Consider the following 26572-nt stretch of genomic DNA (forward strand, 5'->3'; position numbering starts at 1 on the left):
TGACTTTCTGCAAAGAATACTGTCAACAATGAAAACGCAGCCTATTCAGCTCTAGAGTTTATATTGCTGTGGGGACAGTAGTATCTGCAACATTACATACCTCTTATCTTACAGACACGCTCCTCGTTTTAACATCTGTCTCCTCTAAAGGAAAGACTCGACTCACTTTGGGAATCATTCACATTATTCTCAGAAAACATTGATCCATTTAATTTCCTGCCAGAGAACAAAAGCTGCGTGAACGTCCATCCGTTCAAAGCTCGGCTTCAATCTAAAACCACTTCTTCCCTCATTTCCCACAGAAAATAAAACATTTGATCCCATTAACTGTGTAAGCTATACCGACAAAAGAATCAACTAATGCGAGACACTCATGTAAATCTTTATTGTTGGGCTGGGTGACATGATCATGGTGCATATAACACAATGTTCAGTTTCTCTAATATTTTATTTTTGAAAACCAAAATACAAACAAATTTTTTTATTTTTTTTCCTTTTAACCAGAAATACCATTTTCATACACTTCAAATCAACCATCACCGCTGTGTTTTTTTTTTTCCTTCCTTTTCTAAAGGATTATTTCCGTTAAATATTGATGGAAATAACAGGGACAGAAGTACAGTTCATCAAGAAACCTCTTTAAGTAAGACAAAATACAGCAAATGGTATTCCCAGGATAAAGTGCAATTATAACGACAAGTGACATTCGAGGAGAGCGTTGCTTGGCAGGGTCACTCCCCGGAGCGGCAGCAGGCCCTGAAGCCACACTGGAGGTTCTGGCAGCCGCTGGCCGTGTCTGCATGAGGACCTGTAGGACACAAACACACACACACACACACACAAACACACACACACACACGGTCATCTGCTGAAAGCTACAGTCTAAAAAATTACAGCTTTTTATTTTAAGTGGGACGCTTCAACACGGGATAAACTGTTTCTACAAGTTTGTTTTTTGCCTTGATGTTTCATATAAAATATGATAAAATAGAATGAGCAACACCTTCCAAAAGAAGGCCAGTGGAGACTGAACATGCATGGAGAATGCGTTCTGTACTTTCTCTCTCACTGATGAGCGGACTGTTCACACACGGGGTCACAGCAAACGGCCTGCAGGCAACAAACCAGCCGGCTGCGTTTCCTCATCCATCCACCGCGTGTCTCACTTTTCCATGCAAGAAACTAACTTCACTGATCCAAAAGGACATGGAAATTAGAGACTAGAACCAAACATCTAACTGCAGCAGTGAAAACTCCTTTAATAGTGGATTGACACTGAAGCAAACATTAAGAAAGAAGCACACAGAAAACTCTACAACCGTTTCTGCCTCGATGAGAAGCATAAAATCTTCCCCTGTTCCAAGACGTTATTTCAGGCTGTTGTATTTATAGCTGCCGCTTGCATTATTGATATTGTGTCGGTCTGAGACAGTCTGAGTTTGAGTCTAGTCTACATGAAGGCATGGGCATCAATGCAGGCAGTAAATACGACAGGCACTGTGCACCAGCTCCACTAATGCTAACTTACCTTCACCTCGGCAGCACATTCACACGCCAACACAAGGCTGCGCGAGCGGAGGTAATGACAGTTGTTACAGCTGCTGCACACGGCCGTCACTTATGCCGCCCCTCAACCTAACATTACCGAACGCCTTCTGCCAAGTAAACACGTTCTGAAACCGCGAGCGTGCGGCGCTTCGCGTCCGACTAGTGTTACCGTTGATGTTGTCGCAGTAATAGAAGTGCTCGTCGTTGAGGGAGGGACAGGCCGACACCAGCTCCTGCAGCCCCACTTCAGTGATGAAGAGGCAGCCCGACAGGTTCAGGTGCTCCAGGGCGGGGAGCCCTCCACGCTGAGACAGCATCCTGAGAAACACACACACACGGCTTCATCACAGGTGCAACAACATGCAAACAGCGAGAAACATCTAGACGCTGATAATATAGCCTATTGCAGCCCGTTTCCCCACTGTAAAAGTGATTTACTGAGACTTTAAATCATCATCCGAACTACTAACACATAGAAACGTCCACAACGCATTCGTACGTCTTCATTCTCTCTCGTCAGGCCATGAAACCCTTTACATGAGAAACACGTATAGCACTGCCTCCGATTAGACAAAATCTGCTGCTCCCACACACACCGTTGTGTTTCAAACTGCATCAGTGACAAAAACATGTTGTGTTGAAGTTGAACTCAAGACTTAAATCACACCACAGCACTGAACTTGTAACACACCTCAATTTATCAAATAAAATGTACTTTAGTGACAATCCTTAAGTGTAGCAACAGCTGCAGAATATATATTTATAAAGATCAGACGTTACATTTTGGAAGAAACGAAAAGAGCTGTTTTTTTTCTAATAATTATTAAATAAGGCTGTTAACAGCCATTACAGAGACGTGTGGTCTGTAGCAGGACAATGGAGTTTAATATTTGTTTTTCTGCTGCTTTTCATGTACGGCAGGTGCACTCTAAACTTTGTAACTCAATATAATTCCATTCTAAGTGAAGCAGAAGCCGTTGTTTTTCATGAGTTTACCTCAGGCCCAGATCTGTGACTTGATAACATCCAGAGAGACTGAGGAATCTCAGCGGGCGTTTGGCCTCTGACCGGTCAGTTCTGTTTTCAGGCTCCACGCACTGCGGCCCCCCAGACGGGGAGCATTTAGTCCTTAGCCGTGCAGCGCTCTTCCTGATGGTGCCGAACTCGCACTGCGGCCCGGTGTAAGTCCTGAGGGCCACGTCAGCGGTGCAGCAGGTGGAGTGACCGCAGAACCCTTCCCCGGCCACGGCGTACGGCTGGTGGAAGTAGGAGGCGTCCGGGCCGGTCCTGTGCCCGCCCCTCCTGCTCCGCCTGCAGCAGCACAGGCCTCCGACCAGCTGCGACTCGAAGCATTCGGCGTCGGGGAGAGGCACCCCTCCGCGGTGGCTCCACTCCACGGCGTCCTCGATGTCCGCTAGGTCCGAAGCATCCAGGACCCAGACCTGGGTGGGGGTGCATGCGGCGCCCCAACGGCCCGCCCCCTGCTTGAAGATGAGCGCCTGCTGCCGTCGCCTCGCCGGGTGCAGTTTCCTCTCGTCCACGAGCGCGATGGGAACTTGGGAGCTCTTCAACAGCTTGGCCCGCCGGTCCGAAGGCGCGTCGACGCAGGACGGCGACGCCAGGTCGCCGAGCCCCACCGACAGTTTCTTCAGCGTGTAATCCGTGATCTTCTCGCAGCCCGACAGGTCCAGGTGCTCCAGCGAGCGGCAGACGCCAAGAGACGACCAGCTGGAGGAGTGAAGACACAAAACAGCCAGCGCTCGGTTTTATCGCTGTATCCACTTCAGACGATTAAACCCTCTAGCTTTCGTTTCATTTACCTGTCAAATGCAAAATCGGTCACATCAGTTTGAGTCAGGTCCAGATGCGTGACGTTGGGGCAAAGACTGAGGATCTGTCGAACCTGGCAGCAAAAAGTTAAAAAGGGAGGGTTCAGTTCAACATTCCAAGCTTCCTTCAATAACCTCCAACATTTCAGATGCTCCTGTAGGGGAATAAAAGCTTTTGCACCATTTTACTTGACACTGTTGAGCTGTAGGCCAGGATGATGGACTTGACTGACGGGCCCACAGCCGGCAGGAGGTTCTGGATGATCCCATTCAGGAGCCTCTTCTCCCTCTGAGCAGTGCTGATGGCCGAGGAGCCGTCCGTACGGCCCGACACGTCTGACGGGACAGCAGCAAAGATCAGCCGGTGCCCAACAACCCCGCTTGCTTCAAAACCACCGAAACTGAGATCTCACCGGACTCGTCAACGTCGGCGTCCTCGTCCCATTCCTGGAAGGCTCGACCCTCGTTCTGCCGACTCTTCACCCACGCCTCGTCCGGCTCCTGGTCCAGCTCCCCGGGGGGGCCGCTGTAGTAGTCTCCTGTTTAACAAGCACCAGAACACCGATCAGCAGCACATCGTCACAGGACAGTCTCATGAGAGCAGTGACAATCACAATCCACTCAGAGGACAGAGCCAGTGTTCAGAGATAAAGTTATTAGACATTCTTCTGATTGATTAAAGAAGAAAAAAAGGTCCAGAACGCCAAATGCTTTCAAAAAAAGCTCTTGCACCTTGACAACAGTTTATTTTCTTGACCTAATAAATCACATGGGTGGTGCAGGACTCATCACCCTGGGCCTCAAAGCAACAGAGACAAAGCTGCGTCTGTCTAATCTGGAGCTCAAGAACATATCAGAAAACAGAAAACGCTCGCTTACTGTGTTTTCACAGTAAAAAGCCTCATTTCACTGCTTAAAAGTTCACTTAGCAGCAAGCACCAGCATTCAATAATATTTAATCATCGCGGCAGACCAAACCTGGAGCTTACCTCTGGCCCAGCGCACAGGGTAGAGGTGCCTCCACAGGGAGCCCGTCTTGGCCAACTCCGACCACGAGCTGCACACCTGACTGCAGCGACACAGATCCTCAGGGCCCAAATAACGGAACAGCCTCAGCATGATTTCTGTGGGGAGCTGAAAGATGTGGGCTGAAGAATTTCTGTTCTTTTCCAGCTCTGCGGACAGGAAAACAAAAACAAAACACAAACAGCTTTACTTGAAATATAAATGTCAAACACGTTCACGAAACAATGCGTTCTTTCAGGAAGCCTGTGACTCACACAGTTAGGCACTGAAATGTTTACCACAGCAGACCGCTAAAACAATTTAGCACAGCTAATTGCGCTCACTGACCATAATCTGTCTTCTCGTGGTCGGCGTATTTGAAGGCTTTGTGCAGCTCCTCGGCCTGGCTCCACAGGCTGAGGCCCTTCAGCATCTCGGTGGCACAGGACCACTGCTGCTGCTGCTGGGTGCAGTGCTGCGCGATCACCTGCTTCTTGATGTCCTTCAGCTCCTCGTAGGTGAAGTACTGCATAAGCATAGGCTGAAACACCTGCAACAAGTCTCCTCGGTTTACAAACGGAAAGCTGCCGTGCAACTCGCTGCCAGGCGTAAACAGACGACTCTACAACACGACACGTTCACCTTTGTCGTTCGTGAAAACGAGAATTTTGAGTTATGGTCATACCTCTTCCTCCTCCTTCATGTGGGGCAGAAAGTCCTGGGTGAAAGCCTCCAGTCTCTCCTTTAGCTGCTGGGCATAGTTAAGCTGCTCATATTCACTCTAAAAACACACAAAAAAAGCAGTCAATTTGTCTTGTGAGTGAGAAATCAGCCCCACTAATCCGCTCCTCCTCACACGGCGGTCACTCGTGTGAACACAGCACCACATTCATTGTTCCTTTGTTGGACTTCTGAGGCCAGTGATGGAGGAATTGGACAAATTTCTTCAACCAAAACACTGAGCAGTTTTTCAAACAGAGGGGAACGCAAATATAATCAAAGTTAAAAAAATAAATAAATAACTGGCTGCGGAGTTTTATTTATCTTAGGAGAAACATCTTTTCCTTTGTAAAAGAAAAAAATGCAGGATGGGACTGCAGAGCCACAAAAAGTTCTTCTCTGTGCTTCATTCTGAAAAGGCTCGGCTCATGACTACAGAAAAAACCCTCACTTTTGTTTGCTGTTGAGCTGATTGAAAACCACGCCTTTAAAGCCTCCACTGATTTCTGCACTTCATCTGTTTCTATTTCCACATCAAGGTTTAGGCGAGCGACACTTTTCCTCAGCAGCATCTTTCAAATGACGCATGACACAAAAACAAACCTCCAAATATTATCAAACGCATTGTTTATCTTACAGTTTCATTGATTTTATGTTTTTTGCATTATCAATGGCAGATGTGGCCGTGTTGTATGTACGTCAGTCTGGCTGCCGGGTAAAACTTTGGACAGTTTAAGGGTTCATCCATTACCGAAGTGAAACTACAAACCTAAATTGTGCAGGTTCGGTGGTTTACAAAAAGCAAAAGTGTAGCAAACTGCTTCTTGTTTCAACAGAGTACGTAACAGTTTATATTTTCAGAAAGTGGCACATTAAATAGAATGTTTCAACCCTAAGCGTGTTCCTCCTGTCGTAGTGACTGAAGCTACTTCAAGAGCAAAGCAGACAGAACTCGTCCAACAAAACGAGGACTCTGCCGTCCCGGCACAGCCAGACGGAGACCAAACCTGAAGAATCACCAAAGCTCGTGATTCCAAACACACTGATATTCACACACAACCAGATTCTATCAGTGCTTTTCAGCTCCACTCAACACTCTGTGCACTTACATTAGTCTCTCTCTCAGTTTCTGAGCCCATGAGATCATGAGTTTCCTTCAAACTCATGATCTTTGCTGAGCTTTCTCCAACAAGTACCCGACGCCACCTTCAACATGAGGAGAGTCGCTGGAGAAGATTCACACGTTAAACTATACAGCAAGTGAGGCAATTTGCAGTAGGTCAACCATTACCTGTCCCGTCCTCACTGTCCGGCACAACGTGTTTGGGATTGGGGATCTTGGGATTTTGTTGTGGATGGCGATGGAAAGACAAATCAAAACCTTTAGACCGTGGAAGAGAAAAACTATCAAAGCGTCAACTTTCTGTCTTTGTCTTCACTTGCTGCTTGCCTCTCGCAGATCATCTTTCTCAGAGTCCTTAGCATCTTCTAGTGCTGAATACGAACCATCCTATTAACCATTAACTGATTGGCTGTTTCAAACATCACATCATATACCCCAACAAAATAACAGACACTGTTCTCTCATGCTTGAATGAGAAATAAAGCACTGACAGACTGTTTCAGTCAAATGTTGCTTCATCAGCATTGAACTTGCAGCAGGACAGCCAAATAAAATGTTTTACTGCTTGTTGATTGTTTGCAGCCATTTCTGAATTGAACAGAGACACATGGGTTCAGTTAATGTGCAACACGCCAGCATAGGCTAGGTACTGATGTAGCCACGTGTCAGCGTAATGTCATTTTCACCATTTTATTTTGGGCTGTTGTTGGCTGGGCTCAAACAACCACATGATGTTCTCACAAGTACCCCCACCACATCCCACACCAGGGAACCAGGTCAAGGTGTGCGAAACAACCGAGCAATTCTCATGATTGGACACGGGACACAAGTTCAGGCTTCATCACCCTGAAGCTGCTGCCTTCCATGAGGGCTGTCCAGCACTAAAAGGCTGAAACACCCCGTGATTCAAAACACTACTGACAACGTGTCCCGGGATTTATGTCCTTCCCATAAAAAAGACAAAACTCCCATGCAACTGTCAACATCAAGGAAAATCTCAGTGACACAAAGAACAATTTTCCATCACGTCCTGTGTTTACTGATCTAGAGAAAATTAGGAAATCTAATGTAGAAACTTTCGGATAGCCAAGGCTAAAACATAAAGCAGCTTTTAAAAGTGAACTGAAAGGCTAAAACAAACAAAGAAAAAAGGAACAGCAACAGACCACAGCTGAATAGACAGCATGCCATTATTACAGCGACATAAAAATCCCTCCTGAACTAGTATTGACAAAGTGATGTTGAACCTGAAGTTTGAAGCTTGTTACACACCAGCAGCCTTACCACACTCCTCTATATTGTATGTCGAACATGCTCATGTTGATCACTGAAATCAGGAGAGTTAAACTCAGATCCTGCAGGGCTGCAGCTCCCTGCTCCAACACACCTGAATCTCATCAAGGTGCCATCACCAACTTTAGTAGAAAGTCTGACAACGAGCCACTCATCAATACAATCAGCAGTGACATTAAAAAAAAAAAAAAAAAAAAAAACCCTGCAGGGTTGCTGCCCTCCACAATCTGCACCTCACAACCACCGATTTAAATAAACCTGATCACCGGTACTTTGACCAAAACACAATGAAGAGTGACATCTTGACAGGCGCTATTGTTTTGCCAGTGGATAGGTGCCAACAGCAGGCCGGCCCATCGGCTGCACCGATGCAGAGTACACTGGGATTTACTTTGACAGGCAGTCCAGCAGGAATGGTGCCGCCCTTCCCGTGGGTCAGTCCCCGGCCTGTGTCCTGCATTCAGAGTGAACTCAAGTGATTAACTCGCATGCTGCGCACACACTTCGCTTGCCTGACCGTCTGTATCTTCATTTTGTAAATTTCACTAGCATATGTTTGGTGATGACTTTATTGATGGTGTATGTTTTTTCTTTTGCTCTATTGAATTGAGCAGGACTTTAGGACTGTAAGCTTGCTTATAATGATAATAATAATCGAAGATTTTGATGATGTACAGTCAAGTGGAAAAAAAAAAATATTTCCACTCATATCTGTCTTCTACACTCAATCCTGTTGTGGTACTTGATATTTTTTCATTTTAAAACAAGACATAGTGACAATTTCCAGCTTTTATAATCGACGTGGGTGGATGGCAAACAACAGATCCTAGGTTTCCCCAGTTATTGGGACAACAGGGTGGGTGTGCAGTGACATCCTGGGGGGGGGGGGGGACACACGGAGGCCGTTTACCTTGACGTTGTGCAGCCCCTTCTCGAAGAGGGACAGCATCTCCGAGAGCTTGTTGTCGGAGTGCACGTTGTAGACGGTGCAGCAGCGCTGCTGCAACAGGCCGATGATGTACTCGTTCTCGATCTGCTCGTGCATCTTGAACTCCTTGAAGGTGGCGCACAGAGACTGCAGGAACGAGCGAAAGTCGCTATTGTTGGAGAAGTTCGTCTTGGACAGCTGCGGGGAGGACAACAAATAATAATAATAAAAAAAAAAAAAAAATCACATGGGTCACCACTTCCACTCGCGGACCGTGTGATACGTGCCGGTCGCCAGCTCTTATATGGTCGGCAATAACCGACAGGGAGCTGCGGGATGACAGAATGTAAACACACACCGATAACGGAGAGCAGCCCGAACCTGCGGTATCTCACGTTCACACACCCACCGTGCGGCGGCGGCCGCTAAATGAGCTTATCTGACACGTAACAATGTGTACAACTGGGTCTGGCTGCGCTCTTCGCTTCTCCACATTACTGGAAGCAACTTATAAGCGTTGTGACAGCCGATCACGTTGCATAACAGGCCCTCCTGCGAGTTTTCCAAGCTAACAACACACGAATGAGGCGAGGAAAACAATGCGATGTCACAGCTTTATCTGGGGGATTAAAAAAGGAAAGAAAGAAGGAAAAACACGCAGGTTGAGTCACACCGCCTCTACACACGGAGCGGGAACGGTGCCGGTGCAGCCGTGAGAGCCGACAGTCCATCCGCCGAGGCTGGCCCGACCCTCGCCGCTACAAGCCCCGAGCTAAAGCGGGCTAGCCTGCGTTCACTCCCCCGCCGGCTCGCCGCCGTCAAACCTCCGCGTGTACCTCCTCAAATCCACGGCCGACCTTCTCCAGCACGCACCTTTTCGCAGTACAGGCCCACCAGCTGCTTCATTCGCCAGTGTGGCCCGGTGAAAACATCCACCTCGTCCGGAAAAGGAGCCATCTTCAGCGGAGCTCACTGCGTCATCCGCACACGGTCCGCGATTAAATCAGACAGGGAGGCGCGCGAGAGGCGGGCGGGAGGCGGACCGGAGGCGCGCGGGGAGGCGGGCTAGAGCGTCCCACGTGACCGGGTGCACCGGAGCTCAGCTGATCCGCTGGAGCCTTCAAATCATCCAGGGTTTTTAGGCAAAATACAAAGGCGCCACTAAGCAATAATTTAGTAAAAATGCAATAATATCATGACATTGTTAATAATATTAACATTCCAGCACATATTGAGCTTTTACAGCTTTTTTTTATCCGTAAATCAACATTTCGCCGTCATGATCTGTATGCAATGCACATCAGAAAAATACCTTGTTTAACACATGCATGCAACAACATGCATCTATTAGTTGGTTTTTCATTACATGACGAATTTATGATGAACAATGAACCATTTTTTTATTCAATCAATGTACAAATCATATGTAATGCACAAATTCAACTAACCAACACTGTTTGGAGGAGTTGTCCGTTCATGAGTAAATGTGTTCCTTTACTTGTAATAATCCCTGTGATGCGCACTGAGCATGTGGCCTCCAACCCCGTCCCAGCAAAATCTGACCCATCAGAATCTGTGACTGTGGGGCAATCACGATTTTTTTTTCTCCTTTTTCTGCAGCTTCTGATCTTTTCTAAGATCGGTGTGAAAAGTATTGGTACGTAAAGCGTGAAATCCGTACGTAAACGTGTGGAATGTCTTGACCGGCCTCAGCGTTTCACTGGCGCACCTCTGCGGTCTGTGATTCAAGTAAATAGTGTATGAAATTAATAAATTAAATATTGCTATCCTCCGTCAATTCAGCTTGTGTGAGCTTTTCTTCGCCCCCACAGTATTAACCGCATCATATACATTTTGGGGTGAAAAATGTCACTAAGACCTTTTAATTAATGGTTGCTAAGGAAAATGTCCACAGCAACGGTCTGGGGTGGGGCCTAAGTCATTGCTGACTCATCATTGGTCAGAAATGTTGACGGGCAGCTTTGAAAACCAATCCACGTTCAGGAAATGTGGAGACTCTGCTCGAATGCGGGAAGTCACAGCTGAAGTTTGTTAGAGAGCTCCAGGGCGGCAGCGAGTGCAGCACGCGAGACCGATGGTGAGCAAACGCTTGCTACAATAAAATTAACACGCTAGTTTGTGCCGAGTTATGACAGTAATCCGTGTTTCTCGCCTTGACGGCGCTGTGTTTTGCTCGGCTGATCTTGTTCTTCCTCGATCGTGTAGCTGCTGCAGCTAGCTGCGTTGTGTTGTGTCTCAGCATCACAGCCCGTCTGAGAGACATTATGCTTTGTCTGACAGCAGTCCTCCACTCCTGCACAAGTTAGTCTTCATTATATAACAAAGGCATGGTGATCACTTAAAACAAACAAACAAACAAACAAAAATATTTAATCGTTTGCAAGCTGTCGATGCGGATGCTTTCTCTGTCCGGTCCTGGGCTGAAGCACTGTGTTGTTGGATGTTTCTGCAGAGCCTGCATGAGGAGCCAGTCATTCCGCCAACATGGACAAGTATGAGAAGGTGAAGCAGATAGGGGAGGGCTCATTTGGAAAGGCCATCCTGGTCAAATCCAAGCTGGATGGACACCAATATGTCATCAAAGAGATTAGCATATCTGCAGTAAGTTAATGTGCTCAGCATTGCTCAACCTTCACGTTTCTGTTATCATTTACACTTTGTTTTGTGGTTGTTTCTCTGATTGATGCATTTTCCTCTTCCTCACTGAACAGATGTCAAGTAAGGAGAGACGAGAATCCACCAAAGAAGTAGCAGTTCTTGCCAATATGAGTCATCCCAACATTGTGCAGTATAAGGAGTCTTTTGAAGGTATTAAAGACATCCAAACAGCAGATTCTCTGATTTGAAATATCACAGAGCATCTCAAATCAAATCATGCCTGCTGGATCATGTTAGAAGACATCTGACCTGGCCTCACGGCGAAGCAGTGGATGGTGCTATCACTGCATAGCAAAGACTAATGCATGCCCTCTCCCTTTCCTATCACGGTCCAAAAATGTGCACGGGAGGTTAACTGGAGACCAGCGTGTCTGTGAGCGTATGTGCTCGTCATCTCTCTGTGATGGACTGGCGACCTGTGTCTGACCTGAATTGTCAAGACAGTGATTATGTAAATGGAATTAGAATGTGAATTTGCACAGACCAGAATCCCAGGGAGTAGTTTCTGCAGTATGTGGCACAGTGTGTCTTCACAGTTTACCACAGATGTTCTTTTTCTGTTTTCAGAGGCTGGCTGTCTCTATATTGTCATGGACTACTGTGAGGGTGGAGACTTGTTCAGAAAGATTAACTCTCAGGAAGGAGTGCTTTTTCAGGAGGAACAGGTGAGTTTTTCTCTCTTTATTAAGACAACGGGAAGCTGAAGATTTATAGTAACATATGTAAATACTTTGTTTTAGAGAATGTGTAAGGAAGCCTGTGGAATTGAAAATATGGCAATAAAGTTGATTTTAAGAATTATTTTGACATCAGACGCCCTTGTCTTGGACTAAGTGTGTCTCAGAGCGACATCATGGATGTATCAAGCTTTGTTGAAATATCTGCCAAGCCCTTCCAAAAGTCCAACGATGAACTTGCGCTGCACTCACATTCTAACACGACTGAGCATGTTTATAGGCCATCAGGATTTTATGGACTGTGTTGGTGTTGTGCTGACCAGATATGTATGATGTTCTGCACTGTTGTCTGTCAAGATCCTGGACTGGTTCGTGCAGATTTGCCTGGCACTGAAACATGTTCACGATCGGAAGATCCTCCACAGGGACATAAAATCGCAGGTATTGTTTTAGCAAAACAAAATCCACCTTTCAGTGACGATGCTTTTTGATGTTTTCATTTTCTTTGATTGCGTCTTTCTTGATTTCTGGACAGAATATATTTCTGACAAGAGATGGGACTGTGCAGCTTGGAGATTTTGGGATTGCAAGGGTGTTGAACAGGTATGTACCCAGTCAGCTGGATTAATCTGACTTTCTTCAAAGTAAAATATAATACAGTGTGACCCATTATCTTTTTTCTTTTTCAGCACTGTAGAATTTGCAAGAACCTGTATAGGGACACCATATTACTTGTCACCAGAGATCTGTGAAAATAAACCATACAACAATAAAAGGTACTCACCATCTTTAGCATTTAACCCCCCCCCCCCCCCCCCCCCCCCCCCCCATTTCTTTTTCAAACTGCACATTATTCATGAGATAAGCTGTGGCCACAACAGTTTGTGGGTCTTGCAGAATTAGGTGGTGACTTCAGACTAACGCGAGGATATAATGTTTCCCCTTTATTGACTGAACCAGCATGTGTACATCTGCAGCAGCAAGCTAGTATTGATGTCCGCTTTAACTATTTTAAGTATGCATGTCATCTAATCCACTTTGGGGACGAGTAGTCAAATTATATCGCAGCATGTTTAACTCACTTTGGAGGGATTTGTTATTTCCCTCAACTGGTTTACAGTGAAGAAAGTAAAGGATGTTGAATTACTTTTGAAAGCTTTATAAATGAATGTAAACTTACCCCAGAATGTATCCCTGCTTGTGTATTGGTTCTCTCCTTCCATTTCCTTACTTCTCCTCTGTCTACAGCGATATCTGGGCCCTAGGGTGTGTCCTGTATGAAATGTGCACTCTTAAGCATGCTGTAAGTATTGTGAGTCAGCTGTTTATTTATTAATGTGTATGTAATGTATCTTGTGCAGTATTTCAGTGCCCTTACAGACGGAATTTCATCTCGTCTTTGTATATGGTTCAAATAGTATTTTTGCTTTCTTATATTTGATCCTCAGCGTAACCCTCCTCATAAGTGCCTGCACTGATTGTGTGCAGCGGTTATAACTCGGGACATTTTTCTTTTCTCAGTTTGAAGCTGGCAATATGAAGAACTTGGTCCTCAAGATAATTTGTGGCTCGTACCCTCCCGTCTCCACACACTACTCCCAGGACCTGCGTGCTCTCTTGAGGCAGGTGTTCAAACGTAACCCTCGAGAGCGGCCTTCAGTCAACGCCATACTGGCCAAGCCTTTCCTCTCCTGGCGAATAAAGAAGTTTCTCCCTCCACAGGTAGTTACACACATTTGTTTTTCGTATGGTTCCGAACAGTCTGTGTGTAAGATTGATTGTCAAAACTTGAACATGTTATTGATATTTGGGTTTTCAGAGATTGATTTGTTTTGTTTTTCCAGTCTCACAAAGAGCTTTTCTTGTCTACCAAGCATGTTTACCCAATACAGTGTTAATATAGATTGTTCCAGTGCTCCCCAGAGCCGACAGATTGCATCTCTGGCCTCGGTGTCATTCATTTTAACTTCCAAGGCCACCGCCGTGCATCTTCTGTAGTTGAAGTTCTGAGGGATGGGAGGGGTTTCCAGCGACTCAAATTTGCAACTCAACGGCTAAATCTCACATAATAAATATTTAGTTTAATTTGGTCTCTGCTTATTTTGTTGCAGGTCATTGCTCAGGAATTTCGCCATTCTTTTCTTCACAAGCAGCCTAAAGGGGTTGTGGCCCAGGTGCCCTCAGGTAGGCACAGATGTAGTCGATTGATCACCTACCGTCTGCTACACCATCTTTTTAGACTTTAGTAGAAGATGCGAGTGTCCATCCATCCATCCATCCATCTTCAGCCGCTTATCCGGGGCCGGGTCGCGGGGGCAGCAGTCTCAGCAGGGATGCCCAGACTTCCCCGTCCCCAGACACTTCCTCCAGCTCTTCCGGGAGGATCCCAAGGCGTTCCCAGGCCAGCCGAGAGACATAGTCTCTCCAGCGTGTCCTGGGTCTTCCCCGGGGTCTCCTCCCGGTGGGACATGCCCGGAAAACCTCCCCAGGGAGTGTGTGCGAGTGTGTGTGGCACTTTTAAAAATGCTTCAAAATTTAAGGAAAGCATTTTGTTTATAAAGATACTGTAGTGTCTGCACAGACGGGTATTACTGTAATACTGTATTGACAACATTCCCTTTTATTTCTTCTTCCTAAATTTTTTTAACAAGGCTGAAAAAGGTTTTGCTGATCATCTCCCGAGCACGATCATTGTTCTTTCCAAATTGTCCGTACCTTTGTTATGCTAAATATTTCAAGAATAAAAATACAAGTTCTGAAATGGGATCCATACAGAAGGTTGTAGCTTACCAGGCAGCATTTTACATTTCTGACTGTGGATGAGTGTCTAAGTAGAAAATTGAGGTTTTCCAGAATGTCCAAAACTCCCCAGATCCATTCTTTTGTTGGCTATAAATTAAAACGCCACTTCATATATCGCAGTAAATTTATCTAATGGTTTACACATATTTTTTTTTGCAATTATATTTGACTCTTTTTTTTTTTCTTTAAGTGATTTTTTAAATTTCTCGCTTTATATCACTCTATCCAGCCCAGAAGATTACAAAACCAGCCAGCAAATATGGAGTGCCTTTGACTGCAAGGAAGGTGTCAGACGGAGCCAAAAAGCCTGCAGCAAGGAAACCAGCTGTCACACATAAACCGGTGAGTGACCTGTTCGGGTTGCACTTTTTTTTTTTTAATTTAATTTCTTTTTTCCTTTTTTATTTATTTATTTTTTTTTTTGCTTCGCATGTCAGGCGCCTGTTTGGCATTCAGCCTCTTATCTGGATAGTCAGAGCCCTCCTCCCATGTGTGTATGTTTTTTACGTCAGACTGTATTGGTGACCTCTGAACCCCGTTATCATATGTTGCTCAGGCCCCTCTCCCAGCATCCCCACAGAGGAGAGTCAGTCAAGTGGCGGAAGAGAAGAAAAAACTTGAGGTACAGCTGAGAGCCCCCACATGACTTGTATTCTTCTTAGATTTCCCTTCCTTTTCTCCCGTCCATTCACCTGCACACAAAGGTCCCTACTTTATCGCTTTTCAGTACTACTCATTCTCATTACGCCTGATCCCCACTGTTACCTGCTCTCCACCTTGGGACCGTTCGGACTGCTCTAGTTGGTTGAGCTCTGCCTTTAAACCAGCGTTTCCCTCTTTGCCGTCTGCCTGTCCTGCAACGCAGCTCACGCTTCTTCCTCCGAGTCTCTTTTATAAAGTGTTTCTGGTGCCTCCCTCTGCAGGAAGTCATCAGAAAGAAGAGGATGGAGTTGATTGAGAAGGAAAGAAAACGGATTCATATTCATTCATATCTTCATTTCATATTTTGCAGATTAATAGAATTAACCAAGCCAGAGAACAAGGCTGGAAGCACGTCTTGAGTTCTAGTGGAGGTAGCAGCCCAGAGAAGAAGGTAACGGTTAATTGTTTCCTGAGACAGTTTAAGTTATAGCTCAATATTTTCTGAATGGAGGGTTGTAGTAGAGTAAATATTTTTGTAGTAAAATATATTAAAAAAAAAAACAAAACAACGACAACAAAAAGTTCTCTCTTTTTTCTCTCTTAACTAGTGTTTGGTGGGCGGCAGAAAGGGTCCTGCAGGTGTCGGCCCCTCTCTCCAAGCCCCCATTCCAGCACCCGTGGTGAGCAAACGCCCTTACGAACACTACCACTCTGCTCTGGACCAAATGGCGAAACCGCAACCTAAAGAAATCAGCAGGGAATTCCCCTGTCCAGGACCGCGGAATTCCACCAGGTAAGGTGAAGTGTTTCATCCCTATTCCGCCTTTTCTGTGTATGAAGTCATTAATGGCGTCGCCTTTGTGTGGCAGGGGCATACCAGCCGGCGCCGGCACAGTGGCTCCCATCAACCGTGCCCAAGGCCTTAAACACAGCTCTTTTAGAGCGGTGCAGAGGCGTGTTGAGGCCCAACGAGCCCAGAATAGGTCAGTCGGTCAGTCGATGCGTCCTCTCTCCACAGTGTGGCGGCCCGTCAGGGTAACTGCCGCTGTGTTGCGTTTCCAGGCTCCACGGTCAGGTTGAGGAGTTTTTACAGCGGAAGAGAGAGGCCCAGCTCAACAAAGTCCGTGCTGAGGGACAGCTGGTATGTAATGTGACATGGCCGGTTGTTTTATGGGGAGCCTTTTTAGACAATGAGATGCTGATCGACAGCCAGTTTCAACTGGCTGTAGTTCTGTTTGGATGGAGACAGAAAGCAATCTTGATGTTATGGCTTTGTAATTATTCAAAGTCCCATTCAGAATTACTTCCAGGCTCAATATTGACTAAAATGGCTAATTTTAACAGCAGAATTCTTTGATTATTCTTAGTATCTGCTCCCAGACTTTGATTAAACGTTGCAACTGAGGTTTTTGAAATAATTGGTCAAATGGATAATAGAACCTACGTATCAGCTTTTCATTGTCCCATCAGGTTCCGCTTAAGACCTTAATGATGATTTGCTCACGTAAAATAGAAATTTACAAGTAATGCTTCACTCTGAACACATCAGGTGACTAAAAGTCAACAACTTAACGTTTGATTCAAATGTCGAAATTCAAAACAGAAAATATTATTTACTTTGAGTGTTGACATCAAGCATGTCCCCATCATGGATATCCTTACTTGACGCCAGAGCCAAACGCCATTCCAAAAATATAAAAGTGTTGAATGGTTTTGAGGGTTATGAGAGCGGTTGGATTCTTCAGCTGTAGTGACATGCTGCATTTCAGCTGATGGTAAATGTCGCTGCTTATTGTGAGGGTGTACATCCTTCTAAAGTGTGGTCAAAATAAATGGTAAACAGGGAACCCGGCAAAACCTGGCTGTAATCAATGGAAGCCGGGCTGGTGTGGGTCGCTTCAGGAGGCCTAAAGTCAACAGGGAAGAGGAGGTAGGAGCCAACGCCTCAACTCACCAATGACTGGCGTTGCACTTCATTTCACTCGTCGCACGACTGGCTTGGCACGCCTTGTTTGTCTGCACACAACCCCCCCACCCCCCGGTGCTTCCATAATTTTGTCCTGGCCGTTCGAACTCGTGCCCACTCCTTCCATAATGTATTGTGTCCCACACTGAGCGCTGTTGATTTATCCCAATAATGACTGCTGTCCCATGTAAATCCGTAACATTTTGATTTTGCGTTTGGCCATCTGAATGGAATGCTTTTTTTTTTTCATCTTCTCCTTCTTCTTTTTGGGCATTGTTCACCTTTATGCTTTATATAAATGGCTGTTGACATTATCATCGTTTGTGTGATAAATCTGACACCTGTATCCACAACCTTGTTCATTCTGTAATGGTTCTTTGTTTTGTTTTTTGTTTTTTTCCCCCCTCAGGAGTATCTGGCAAGACTGAGGCAGATTCGCTTGCAGAACTTCAATGAGCATCAGCGGATCAAAGCTCGACTGCGAGGAGAAAAGGTACATTACTCCCATAATGTGAAAGCTCTGAGAATCGCTGTAATTAGAGTTTGACCGTCTCACCATTTGGCTCGTGTCTGTGTTCTTCTGTCTCAGTATGATAGTGACGGTTCTGACAGCCAGTGTTCTAGCGAGGAGGTAGAACTCAGGAAGAAGAAGCTACAAGCTCTGAAAGTGAGTCTTCAAGGAGAATGCTCTGATTAAACTGTACTTCTTATTTCACTAAAAACTACAGAAGCTGACAAGTGAGGCCATTCCATTTGATTCAAGTTGCACCTTTTCTGACTTCCTCAGTCTTGCTGTGGTGACTGCTTCAATAAGGATCACAGATACATTTTATAGCCTCAGTCTGAAGAAACAAAAAAGGAATATTATCTAAAATGTTAATCCTAAAGAATGCATTGAAGAACAGATCATTAAAACTCTGTATTGTACCTGTACATATATATTTTGAATCTGCTTGTTTGCTTGATCGTTAAATGCAATGCTGCATCATGGCATTAAAATCGTTTTAGCCACATCTGTTTCTCCAGATAATCTGAACCCTTTAATATCATGACTATCGGTCTTCTCTTAACACAAATGTAATTTTTTTTTCTTCCTTGAAACATCTGACAGTTTCCATACCTAATGAAGGCTCTGACCTTGTTGCCAGTCACCCATTAAGTTTAGAATACTTTTCTCATACAACAAAACAGCCAGTGTTGGGTATGCTGTCTTTTTGCCACTTCCAAATATGCATGTTATTGCAGTATTTTTGTTTGCGTCTTGTGCAGTGTACGAGTGTTTATGTTGTACTGCATCCCTTTCTGCTCGTCAGGCACAGGCGAACACTCGTGCAGCAGTACTGAAAGAACAACTTGAGAAAAAGAGAAGAGAAGCTACTGAGAGCGTAAAGAAAGCTTGGGGGGTTCGTGTAAGTGTCTGCTCTTTGTCAAATCCCAACATTGCTCCTAATAACACATGACTTGCTCCCACCTGTGCATTAGTCCTAGTCTTGTCTAATATTAGCTGTTGTGATCCTAAAGCTGTCGGTCCGGGGTGATAAGGCAGCAGCATGTAGTGCAGTGGCGTCAGTAGCAGCATCGTCTACCTCTGAAAGTCCTCTTCCTGAGCCCAGACCCTCTCAGCCAGACCCAGCTGCCAAAGCCCTGGATTTGCCTGCATCCACACCCTCCGCCCCTGCCGTATCTTTGACTGTTGCACTGAAGAACCTTGAAGCTGTTAGTATATATTTTTATTTCGGTTACATTGAATTATTTGTCAGATTTATGATGTTTTGATCTTTGTTTGGTAGAGTACTCTTCAGGAAAACCATCCTAAACCAGAGGTGGCTACAGAAATCCAGAGTGTGGGGAACATATTTCTGCACCGGTTAAACCAGAGAATCAAAGCCCGGTGCGCCTCGGAAGAAGCGGAAGATTTTCATCTGGCCACAGCAGAACCGGGGCCAGCTCCCCAGCAGCCTGACACAGAGAAACGCCCTCCTTCAAATGGAGACCGGAGGAAATGGGAAGCAGCAGAGCTTCCCGTGCTCCCTGTGGGTCAAACCATAACGATGACGTGTTCAGCATCCAGTGAGTACAGCCTTCACTGGACTGAACACCTGGAGGCAGGTTTACGCTGCGATTCCTCACTGCTCCAGACTGAAGTTCAACTAACTGTGACTCCATGTAATATATCAGACCACTCTTTTCAGTCTTCTGTAAACAGAGAGGCTGACCACTTCAGAATTTTAAGGATGACTGTTTCACTGCATCTCATGGTGTAACATAGACATGCTATATAGGTAAGAAGAAAAAAAAAAAAACCCGAAACACCCAAACCATCTGTGGGTGTACCGTCATATGAAGCAAGTCTCTTGCTTTCTCCCTTTTCCGTGCACATTAATAAATATTTGGAGATTTGACATTGTGTGACTGACAAATTTATGCATTTCAACATATGTTGCAAAATACTTCTTCTGCGGACGTCTTCTCTTCAAATGTTGTAAAAACATTTTTGTGTCCAGCCACTTCAGTGTCTCCTGAAGACCTGCCGTGCTCCGGAGGTGACAGGAGGAAGTGGGAGGCAGGAGATCCATTAGTTCTCTCTGTAGCCCAGCAAACCTTGGAGGACACGTGCTTCAGGACCATCGGTGAATGTTACACCTTGACATTTCTTGGATGCCAGTTTTCTTAAAACCGACTTTAAAAAAAAAAAAAATTTCACCCTTTCTTGCATCAAATGTATTGCAGAACAAACAGCGGGTGAAGTTATTCAGATGGGCGACCTACATGAAGAACCTCAAGGAGAGTTTCACGTGCCGCTCACACAGCAGCTCAAAAACCTTGAGGAAGCAAGACTTCGGCCTCTCAAACAGCAGCTGCAGAGCACCTTCACACTGCCAGGTACATTCACTCATCCTGCCGAGTTTTGATGGAGAAGCATGTTTTCTTTAAAAGACATATAAAATGGGGGAAGAAGTGGTACCAACTGTATTGCAAATGCTGTTTTTTTTTTACCATAATTCTAATTCTGTCATTACGTAAGAAACATTTAGATGAAATAACAAACACTACTAGTACAACTAAGGATATTTAATCCATAACTGGAATATTTCAGTGCTTAACGTTTCAGCAGCAGTGGGCAAAAATCTGTTTTTGAGCTACTCTACATTAGTTACATTCTAATCATATAAATTATGTCTCAAACTTATCAATGATAATGTCAGCTTTTTTCCAGATAATTGCACAATTAGATTTTAAAATGCATAGATGTAAAATGATTAAGGAAGCTTTACTAGTTTGGGCTCTTATGAATATAGCAGATTGTTTCCCATTCTTAACATTTTTACTCTATTCTGAACTATGATTTCAGTCTCTAAATATGTAGGAGAAACATCTTTCCTGCATTTTCCATTACTATAGCCCATTTCTCACTAATTCCTCTCATACAGTTCTGCACAAAGAGTCTCCATTTTGTTTGAAGTTATCCTTTTAGTGTTTGACGACAGTCTAACTCCACTCTAGCTAAGCCCAGCCAGCTTACAGGAACTGGTGACCAGCTGAAGATCCCTGGAGGGGTGTTGACTTCTGCTGCTGATCCCACGCCTGTCGCTGAAAAGGAAGGGACACATCAGAAAATGTGTGTAGCTGGTGCTGCACAAGCGACGGCGCTGCCACCTAAACTTGCTGAGAGTCACGGTTAGTGGTTCTCTCAGTTTGAGATTCGACATGTGTAAGTTTGTTTATGTCGTCAGTGCCGTGTAATCAATGGCTGACTTTATTTAGACCAAGCGGACATCGAATCGGTGCATTTGGAGGAGATTCCCAAAAAGGCTTCACTTCCCCCAGCTGGTGTGCAACAGGCGTGGGAACAGGAAGCCCACCAGCAAACGTGACTATTTGTTTTCATACATTTGTGTATTTCTACAGGAATCTAATATTTTCATTGAGATAAAAATAGGTTGGCAATTCTCCTTAAAAATATTTTTTAAATCAGTCATGTCCTGTTCTCAGCACTACTTCTGCAGCACGTGAGCTGAGATCAATTGTATTTCTCCTGTAGACCACCAGGGGGCGCTGAAAGACCAACAGGTAGTAAGGACCTGACTGCAAATGCAGAGAAGTCAGCTGAATCATCTGGTGAGATTAATGTGTGGCCGGCCAAGGCTACTTTTTTTTTCTTTTTCCATTGTAATTATTATCTTAATTAAATCTACCGTCCTTTGCCCCTCTCCAGGTTTAGCCCAGTATGAGGAGCCACTTTTTATGAAGCTGTGTTCCCCGGCCCACAGACGCACTGCTGCCCTTGCAGTTCTCTCAGCCCAGTCCTCCATGGATGACTCCTCATCCTCTCTGGCCTTTCGCTCGCGCTCCATCTCACCTCTGCGCTCCAAGCACCAGAATGACCTCCTCTTCGGCCTCTCTGCCAGCATGTTCGATGCCAACAACCCCAAGGTGATTATTACCGGCAGAGTGGTGCGTTTTCCGTGATATTACTGGATGAACTAAAAGGCAAAGAGAGGAAAGGCTTGTCATCTGGTGCAAGTTTGGCCTGTATAAGGTGTTACAGTGATCTACAGAAATTCCTCATCTGTTCTTCTGCCTACTGTCACGTAGAGGCTTGTGTGGTATTTCAGGGAGGAGTCCAGTCTCCTTTATTAATGTGGGGGCTGGAAATACGCCAGAGCCATTAATCACATGGCCTGAACCTGCTGTGGGTCTGATGGGTTGGAGGAAGCATTCATCAACCTATATCTTTCATGAACTCCATCAAGGAGGCTCAGAATCTGCACAGCAGAGATCAGCGTTGTTCATAGAGACACAAAGTCAAAAATCACAGATCGTTCCACTGACCTCTGGTGCTCCAATCAAATGTTGCAACTGCACAACTCTGGCTACTCCTGGGGTGAATGATACTGTATAGACAGAATAATGTCAGAGACTCACGGGAACATTTGGCTTGTCGCTGTGCCTTGTACTCCTCAGATGCTGCAGACGTGTTCTCTGCCAGACCTCAGTTCTCTCTTCAGCTCTCAGCACGATGCAGCCGTGGCGAGTGAGGCCAACGCTGCTCCGGACAACCACCTGGAAATCGAAGACTTTGAGGAAGCAGATAAAGATTATGATCAGTCGGAGACTGAAGAGTAAGTTAAAAACAAATGCGTGAGCCCGATGCTAACACAGGATGAATAGAGGTTATGTTTTGCACAATATTGCAGAGGGTTTTTTTTTATCAACTTGATTTGTGAGTAACTTACTCAATATATTAATCATAGTAATTTAAATTGATTTTAGTTATTCATCAGACAGATTACAAAAAGAAGACAGGAAGGCGCATGCCTTCATTTGCTGAGGAACTACAGTTTCATTATGCTGAGTGTGTAGTGCGACCGTGTTCTCTTCCTCAGTGGTTATGAGGATGAAGACCTGCAGGACATGAGATCGTCCATGGAGAGACTGCTGCAAGAGGACGACAACATGATGAGGGGCCCGCTGGAGGTCGGCACTGGAGACTTCAACGGAAACCCTGCAGAGAGCGCAGAGCAAGACGTATTCGACAGCAATCAGATGGTTGTTGATGAAGTAGAAGAGGATGAGGATGAGGAGGAGGAGGAGGAGGAGGAGGATGATGATGATGCTGATGCTGAGGAGGAAGAGGAAGAAGAATTAGGTGATGATGAGGATGATGACTATTTTGAAGAATGTTCAAATGGAAGTCCTGCTGATGAGGAGGCGCTTACCAATGGCGTGGGAGAGGAGCAGCACAGCGATAACAGTCATTTCAATGAAGAGTGGCATTCAGGTAGGAGGAGACGGCATCCATACATCTACGTTTTGAACTCATTAAACTCTGTTTTAAAGTAATTAACCACCAAAAATCAGTCCTTTTGGGAAAAAAAATGAGCGCCTCTTAACCAGCTCATTGGTGTTTTTTGATTGTTTGGTCCGTTTGATGCCTTGATTTATTAAAGGCAAAGCACCGTTAGAAAAGCCTTCTTTCGTTCAGGCTGAATTTACTGACTAAAATCTGTGTTGTTTCACTGTATCTTATCAGCACTCATAATTTGCATGAAGTTATTTGTGCATTCAGTGATGAAATGTCACTGCATTAATGTTAAACTGCAGATGACAGCGGGGAGGACCAGGGCGGAGAGGCGCAGCATTATGACAGCATCTTCAGTCGACTGGAAGAGCTTCGCTTTAATCTGGAGCAGCAGATGGGCTTTGAAAAGTTCATTGAAGCTTACAATAAGATTAAGGTATGGAAAAACTAAATTATCCTCGTTCGAAATCTCCGGGTTGCCCCCAACCAGCTCGCTGTCGACTGCCGAGATGCAAAAAAGTGTTTGAACAAATTTCCTCTGCGCTCAAGGCTATCCACGAGGACGAAGATGAGAACATCGATCTGGGATCCAGTTTGGTCTCGAGTATCCTGGGAACTGAGCACCAGCATCTGTATCCCAACATCCTGCACCTTGTGATGGCAGACGGAGCGTATCAAGAAGGTTAGCAAGAGCTGTGTTCACTCAGCTGGAGAGCAGCATAGCGTCTTTGCATCTCATTTATTTTCGTCTCTGCGTAGTTTTTCTCTACAATTGTAGCGGTGTGCACCTGAAAGATGGCTGTTATTCACAGCAAATCTCTGCTCCATCTTCTTACCTGGATGCAGAGATACAAAAGATAAGTTTAAGTTGCATTTCTTTAGTTAATGCCTTTGAACATTAAAGCCGGGCTGTTAGGTGTATCGATCACCCCTGATTTTTCCTGGACGAGACACTTCCTCATTGGGCTGGGCAATGTGTTGAATCCACACTGCGGTCTCAGCAGAAATAGAAAAGGAGTTTTCTTGTGGGAGGGGCGCTGAAAGATTACCCTCAGGAGTGGAGCAGCCCTTCAGAGACATCCTCTCACTGACGACCTCCCTGATAAATCCTTTGTTTGCTATTTTTACTGTCTTGTGAAGGGGAGATGACGGATGCAAATGTCAGATGTCTCCCTCGAGGGCTTGCCTGGAGTTCGGTGAGAGATGTATCTCACAGCTCCCTCACAAGCAGCGCATAGTTAGAGGCTCAGAACAGCCGAGACGTCGTCTGCCGAGCGCTGTCGCAAAATAATTATCCAGCATGCCCGGTGCCCAAATTCATTTCAGAGAAAACACTGCAGTGAATTTCAAGTTTCATCATATTAAAATTAGTTTTCAGCAGAGTCCCATCCTCCTTTCAGATGAGTGTTGGTGCTGGTTGGTATTCAGATTAGCATGAGTTCAAATTTAGTGAGTTACCCCAGTTACCGTTTCAGATACCCGATTTACAGAGAGATTAAAGTAAGGCCAAATGCATATACGGAGTGGGCAGACTCTCAAGTCTCTTTTGGATACTAAAACGTGTCTTATGGTTTTCGTTTCCATGTTCAAATCAAGTTTCAACGCTCTCGGAGCAGGCGAAGCTTTGAGGACCCCCCTCTGATCTGGTGCAAACACACGATGGGTACAATCTGCCCGCCTACATGTGTGCATTTACCAATAAATTTTTGCAAAATTTTGTTTTTAAATGGTTTTTACAGATTAATAATTGCGGGGTTAATTTTGTCTTGAATTTTGTGCAATAGTGCCCCCTGACACGTCACCTTTGGACCTCTTCCATTAGGCTGCCCACGGGCATAAAGCGAGCGTGTGCAAGTCAATTTATGCCATGTTCCTGCGGATAATTTGCATGTCAAGTAGGACACGTCATTCAAACGGTTGAGTTTAGTCTCCTAACCAATCACAGGCATAACGCGAATTGGCCGTAACAGAAAATAATCGGAGTGACATGTAGCTAAGAGTCAGGTTTGCTTGCTTGTTGGTGCGTTGCCATTATGAGAGCAGATTTTTCAAGCAATGGAAAACAATTTTCTGCTGCAGTGGAAGCCAACCTACTCCTGTTCGAGGTGAAAGTGTAAGCTTGTTGTGTAATAAACGGCGACGTGGCAGCTCACCTGTGTTCACATTTCTTTTTTTTTTAAGGGCACTATCATCAACATCTATGGCCTGAGTAATTATGCTAATGTTGTACCTGCTCTACTCGGAGATAAAGCTGCAGATACTTAATAAACCCAGAGGGAAGACTTCTTCAATTCCTCATAACATGCGCCTTATCAAATAAAAACAACATAATGCAGCATTGCATTAGGTAGCAGCTGTCTGCTGCTCAAAGATAGCAGCGCTCCGCCTGCGAGCCTCGAGACTCTTCATCGTAAGACAAACATTTGCTTCCCAACTCCGTAGCACGCTGTCAGATTGAAACTATCAAAGATATCCATTAGTTTTGTGCACATTTTGCATCGCGCTCCTCCAGTGACCTTTGCCTCTGTAGTGAATAATTTGTCCTAACGCGATTCTCTCTGTATGTTCTCTCTTGTAGATAATGAGTAATGCCCTGTGCAGTGGGGCTGCTGGCGGCGACGACAATCTGCTCGCTATCCGATGTCTTCCCGCGATGTGCATCATACGCAGAAGGGTCTATGCATGAAATGTCGAAGCCACACCATGTGACAGTGTTTCAGGCACACTTGCATGATGTATCTAATAGTACATTTGAGACTGTGTTTCGTACTTCGGCTCTTGGCTCGAAATGCTATTTTATAACCAGTGTTAGTTCTGAAATGCATTATCGAATGCGTGGCATTATTAACCAAAGTTAACTTCAAGGTCTGTGCTGTGTGTCTCCCATGTTTTCTCCTTGTCGTAGTTTCAGTTGGGCTCTTCGCAGGCGATTGTTTTTGTTGGATAAGGATCTTGTCCTCTCAGGTGCTCTATTTCTCTCCCACACTCATCATGACTTCAGATCTGACTTTATACAGATTCACTAAAAGCCAGTGAAACCTCCTTTTTTATATATATATTAAAAAAAAAAACAACAGATCTCACCAAATGACAAGTTTAAACATTTTCTGAAAGGTTTTCCAATGTTTTCGTACCATTTGAATGATACCATTCTATTTATTTTATTTCGTTCGTAATAAATGGCGCTGTTGTATGTCACCGAGGTACTGTAGCAGGACTAGTTGGCACTGTCTGTGTGAGCCTTGCCAGGTTGGTACAACCAGTTGTAAAATTTTGACAATGGTACTTTTGTTTCTATTTAAATATTGTAATTCTTTTGAAATGAATAAATATTTACAAGAACCTATTAAACTTCTTCTCTTTCTTTCTGTAAGGTTTGGATAGATGTGGTTCTTAAATAGCTGTAATGACTTTTTTTTTTTTTTTTTTTTTTTTTTTTGAGAGCCTTGCATGTCAGAAGTAAAGGCGTGCTGTTCACGGGTCACCAGACTGCTGGGCACTATTTTTGTCCGCAGCCCTTCAACGGACCACTCGCCCTTCTGTCTGCTGGCAAGATT

At 44.9% G+C, this 26572-nt stretch overlaps 2 protein-coding genes across 3 annotated transcripts; one reads left to right on the top strand and one right to left on the bottom strand.

The window, feature by feature from the left end:
• Positions 1-368: 368 nt before the first annotated feature.
• Positions 369-9460, bottom strand: fbxl5 (F-box and leucine-rich repeat protein 5). 2 transcript variants are annotated; one of them, XM_030084037.1, is made up of 11 exons: positions 9320-9460; positions 8429-8644; positions 5068-5163; positions 4731-4932; positions 4367-4552; positions 3791-3916; positions 3559-3713; positions 3369-3451; positions 2545-3276; positions 1718-1866; positions 369-808 (listed from the first exon to the last, which is right to left on the bottom strand). In XM_030084037.1, exons 1-11 carry the CDS (start codon positions 9401-9403, stop codon positions 732-734), a joined length of 2106 nt encoding a protein of 701 aa, XP_029939897.1. In that variant the 5' UTR covers positions 9404-9460; the 3' UTR covers positions 369-731. The 2 variants fall into 2 exon arrangements, with proteins under 2 accessions (XP_029939897.1, XP_029939898.1); XM_030084038.1 differs by lacking the exons at positions 8429-8644; positions 9320-9460 and adding an exon at positions 6212-6256.
• A 1011-nt stretch (positions 9461-10471) lies between these two features.
• Positions 10472-26135, top strand: nek1 (NIMA-related kinase 1). The gene is made up of 33 exons (XM_030084032.1): positions 10472-10544; positions 10920-11068; positions 11179-11275; positions 11693-11790; positions 12160-12243; positions 12338-12405; positions 12492-12578; positions 13051-13105; positions 13324-13524; positions 13914-13986; positions 14834-14946; positions 15161-15226; positions 15617-15697; positions 15855-16039; positions 16116-16229; positions 16309-16387; positions 17090-17176; positions 17622-17705; positions 17802-17879; positions 18526-18621; positions 18734-18928; positions 19003-19282; positions 19717-19842; positions 19943-20095; positions 20717-20890; positions 20978-21083; positions 21255-21331; positions 21429-21646; positions 22178-22335; positions 22600-22994; positions 23318-23451; positions 23565-23697; positions 25594-26135. The coding sequence occupies exons 2-33, from the start codon at positions 10952-10954 to the stop codon at positions 25602-25604; spliced, it is 4023 nt and encodes a 1340-aa protein (XP_029939892.1). The 5' UTR covers positions 10472-10544; positions 10920-10951; the 3' UTR covers positions 25605-26135.
• The last annotated feature ends 437 nt before the right edge of the window (positions 26136-26572 follow it).

Source organism: Salarias fasciatus, chromosome 23 (genome assembly GCF_902148845.1).
Source record: "Salarias fasciatus chromosome 23, fSalaFa1.1, whole genome shotgun sequence".
Lineage (NCBI taxonomy): Eukaryota > Metazoa > Chordata > Actinopteri > Blenniiformes > Blenniidae > Salarias > Salarias fasciatus.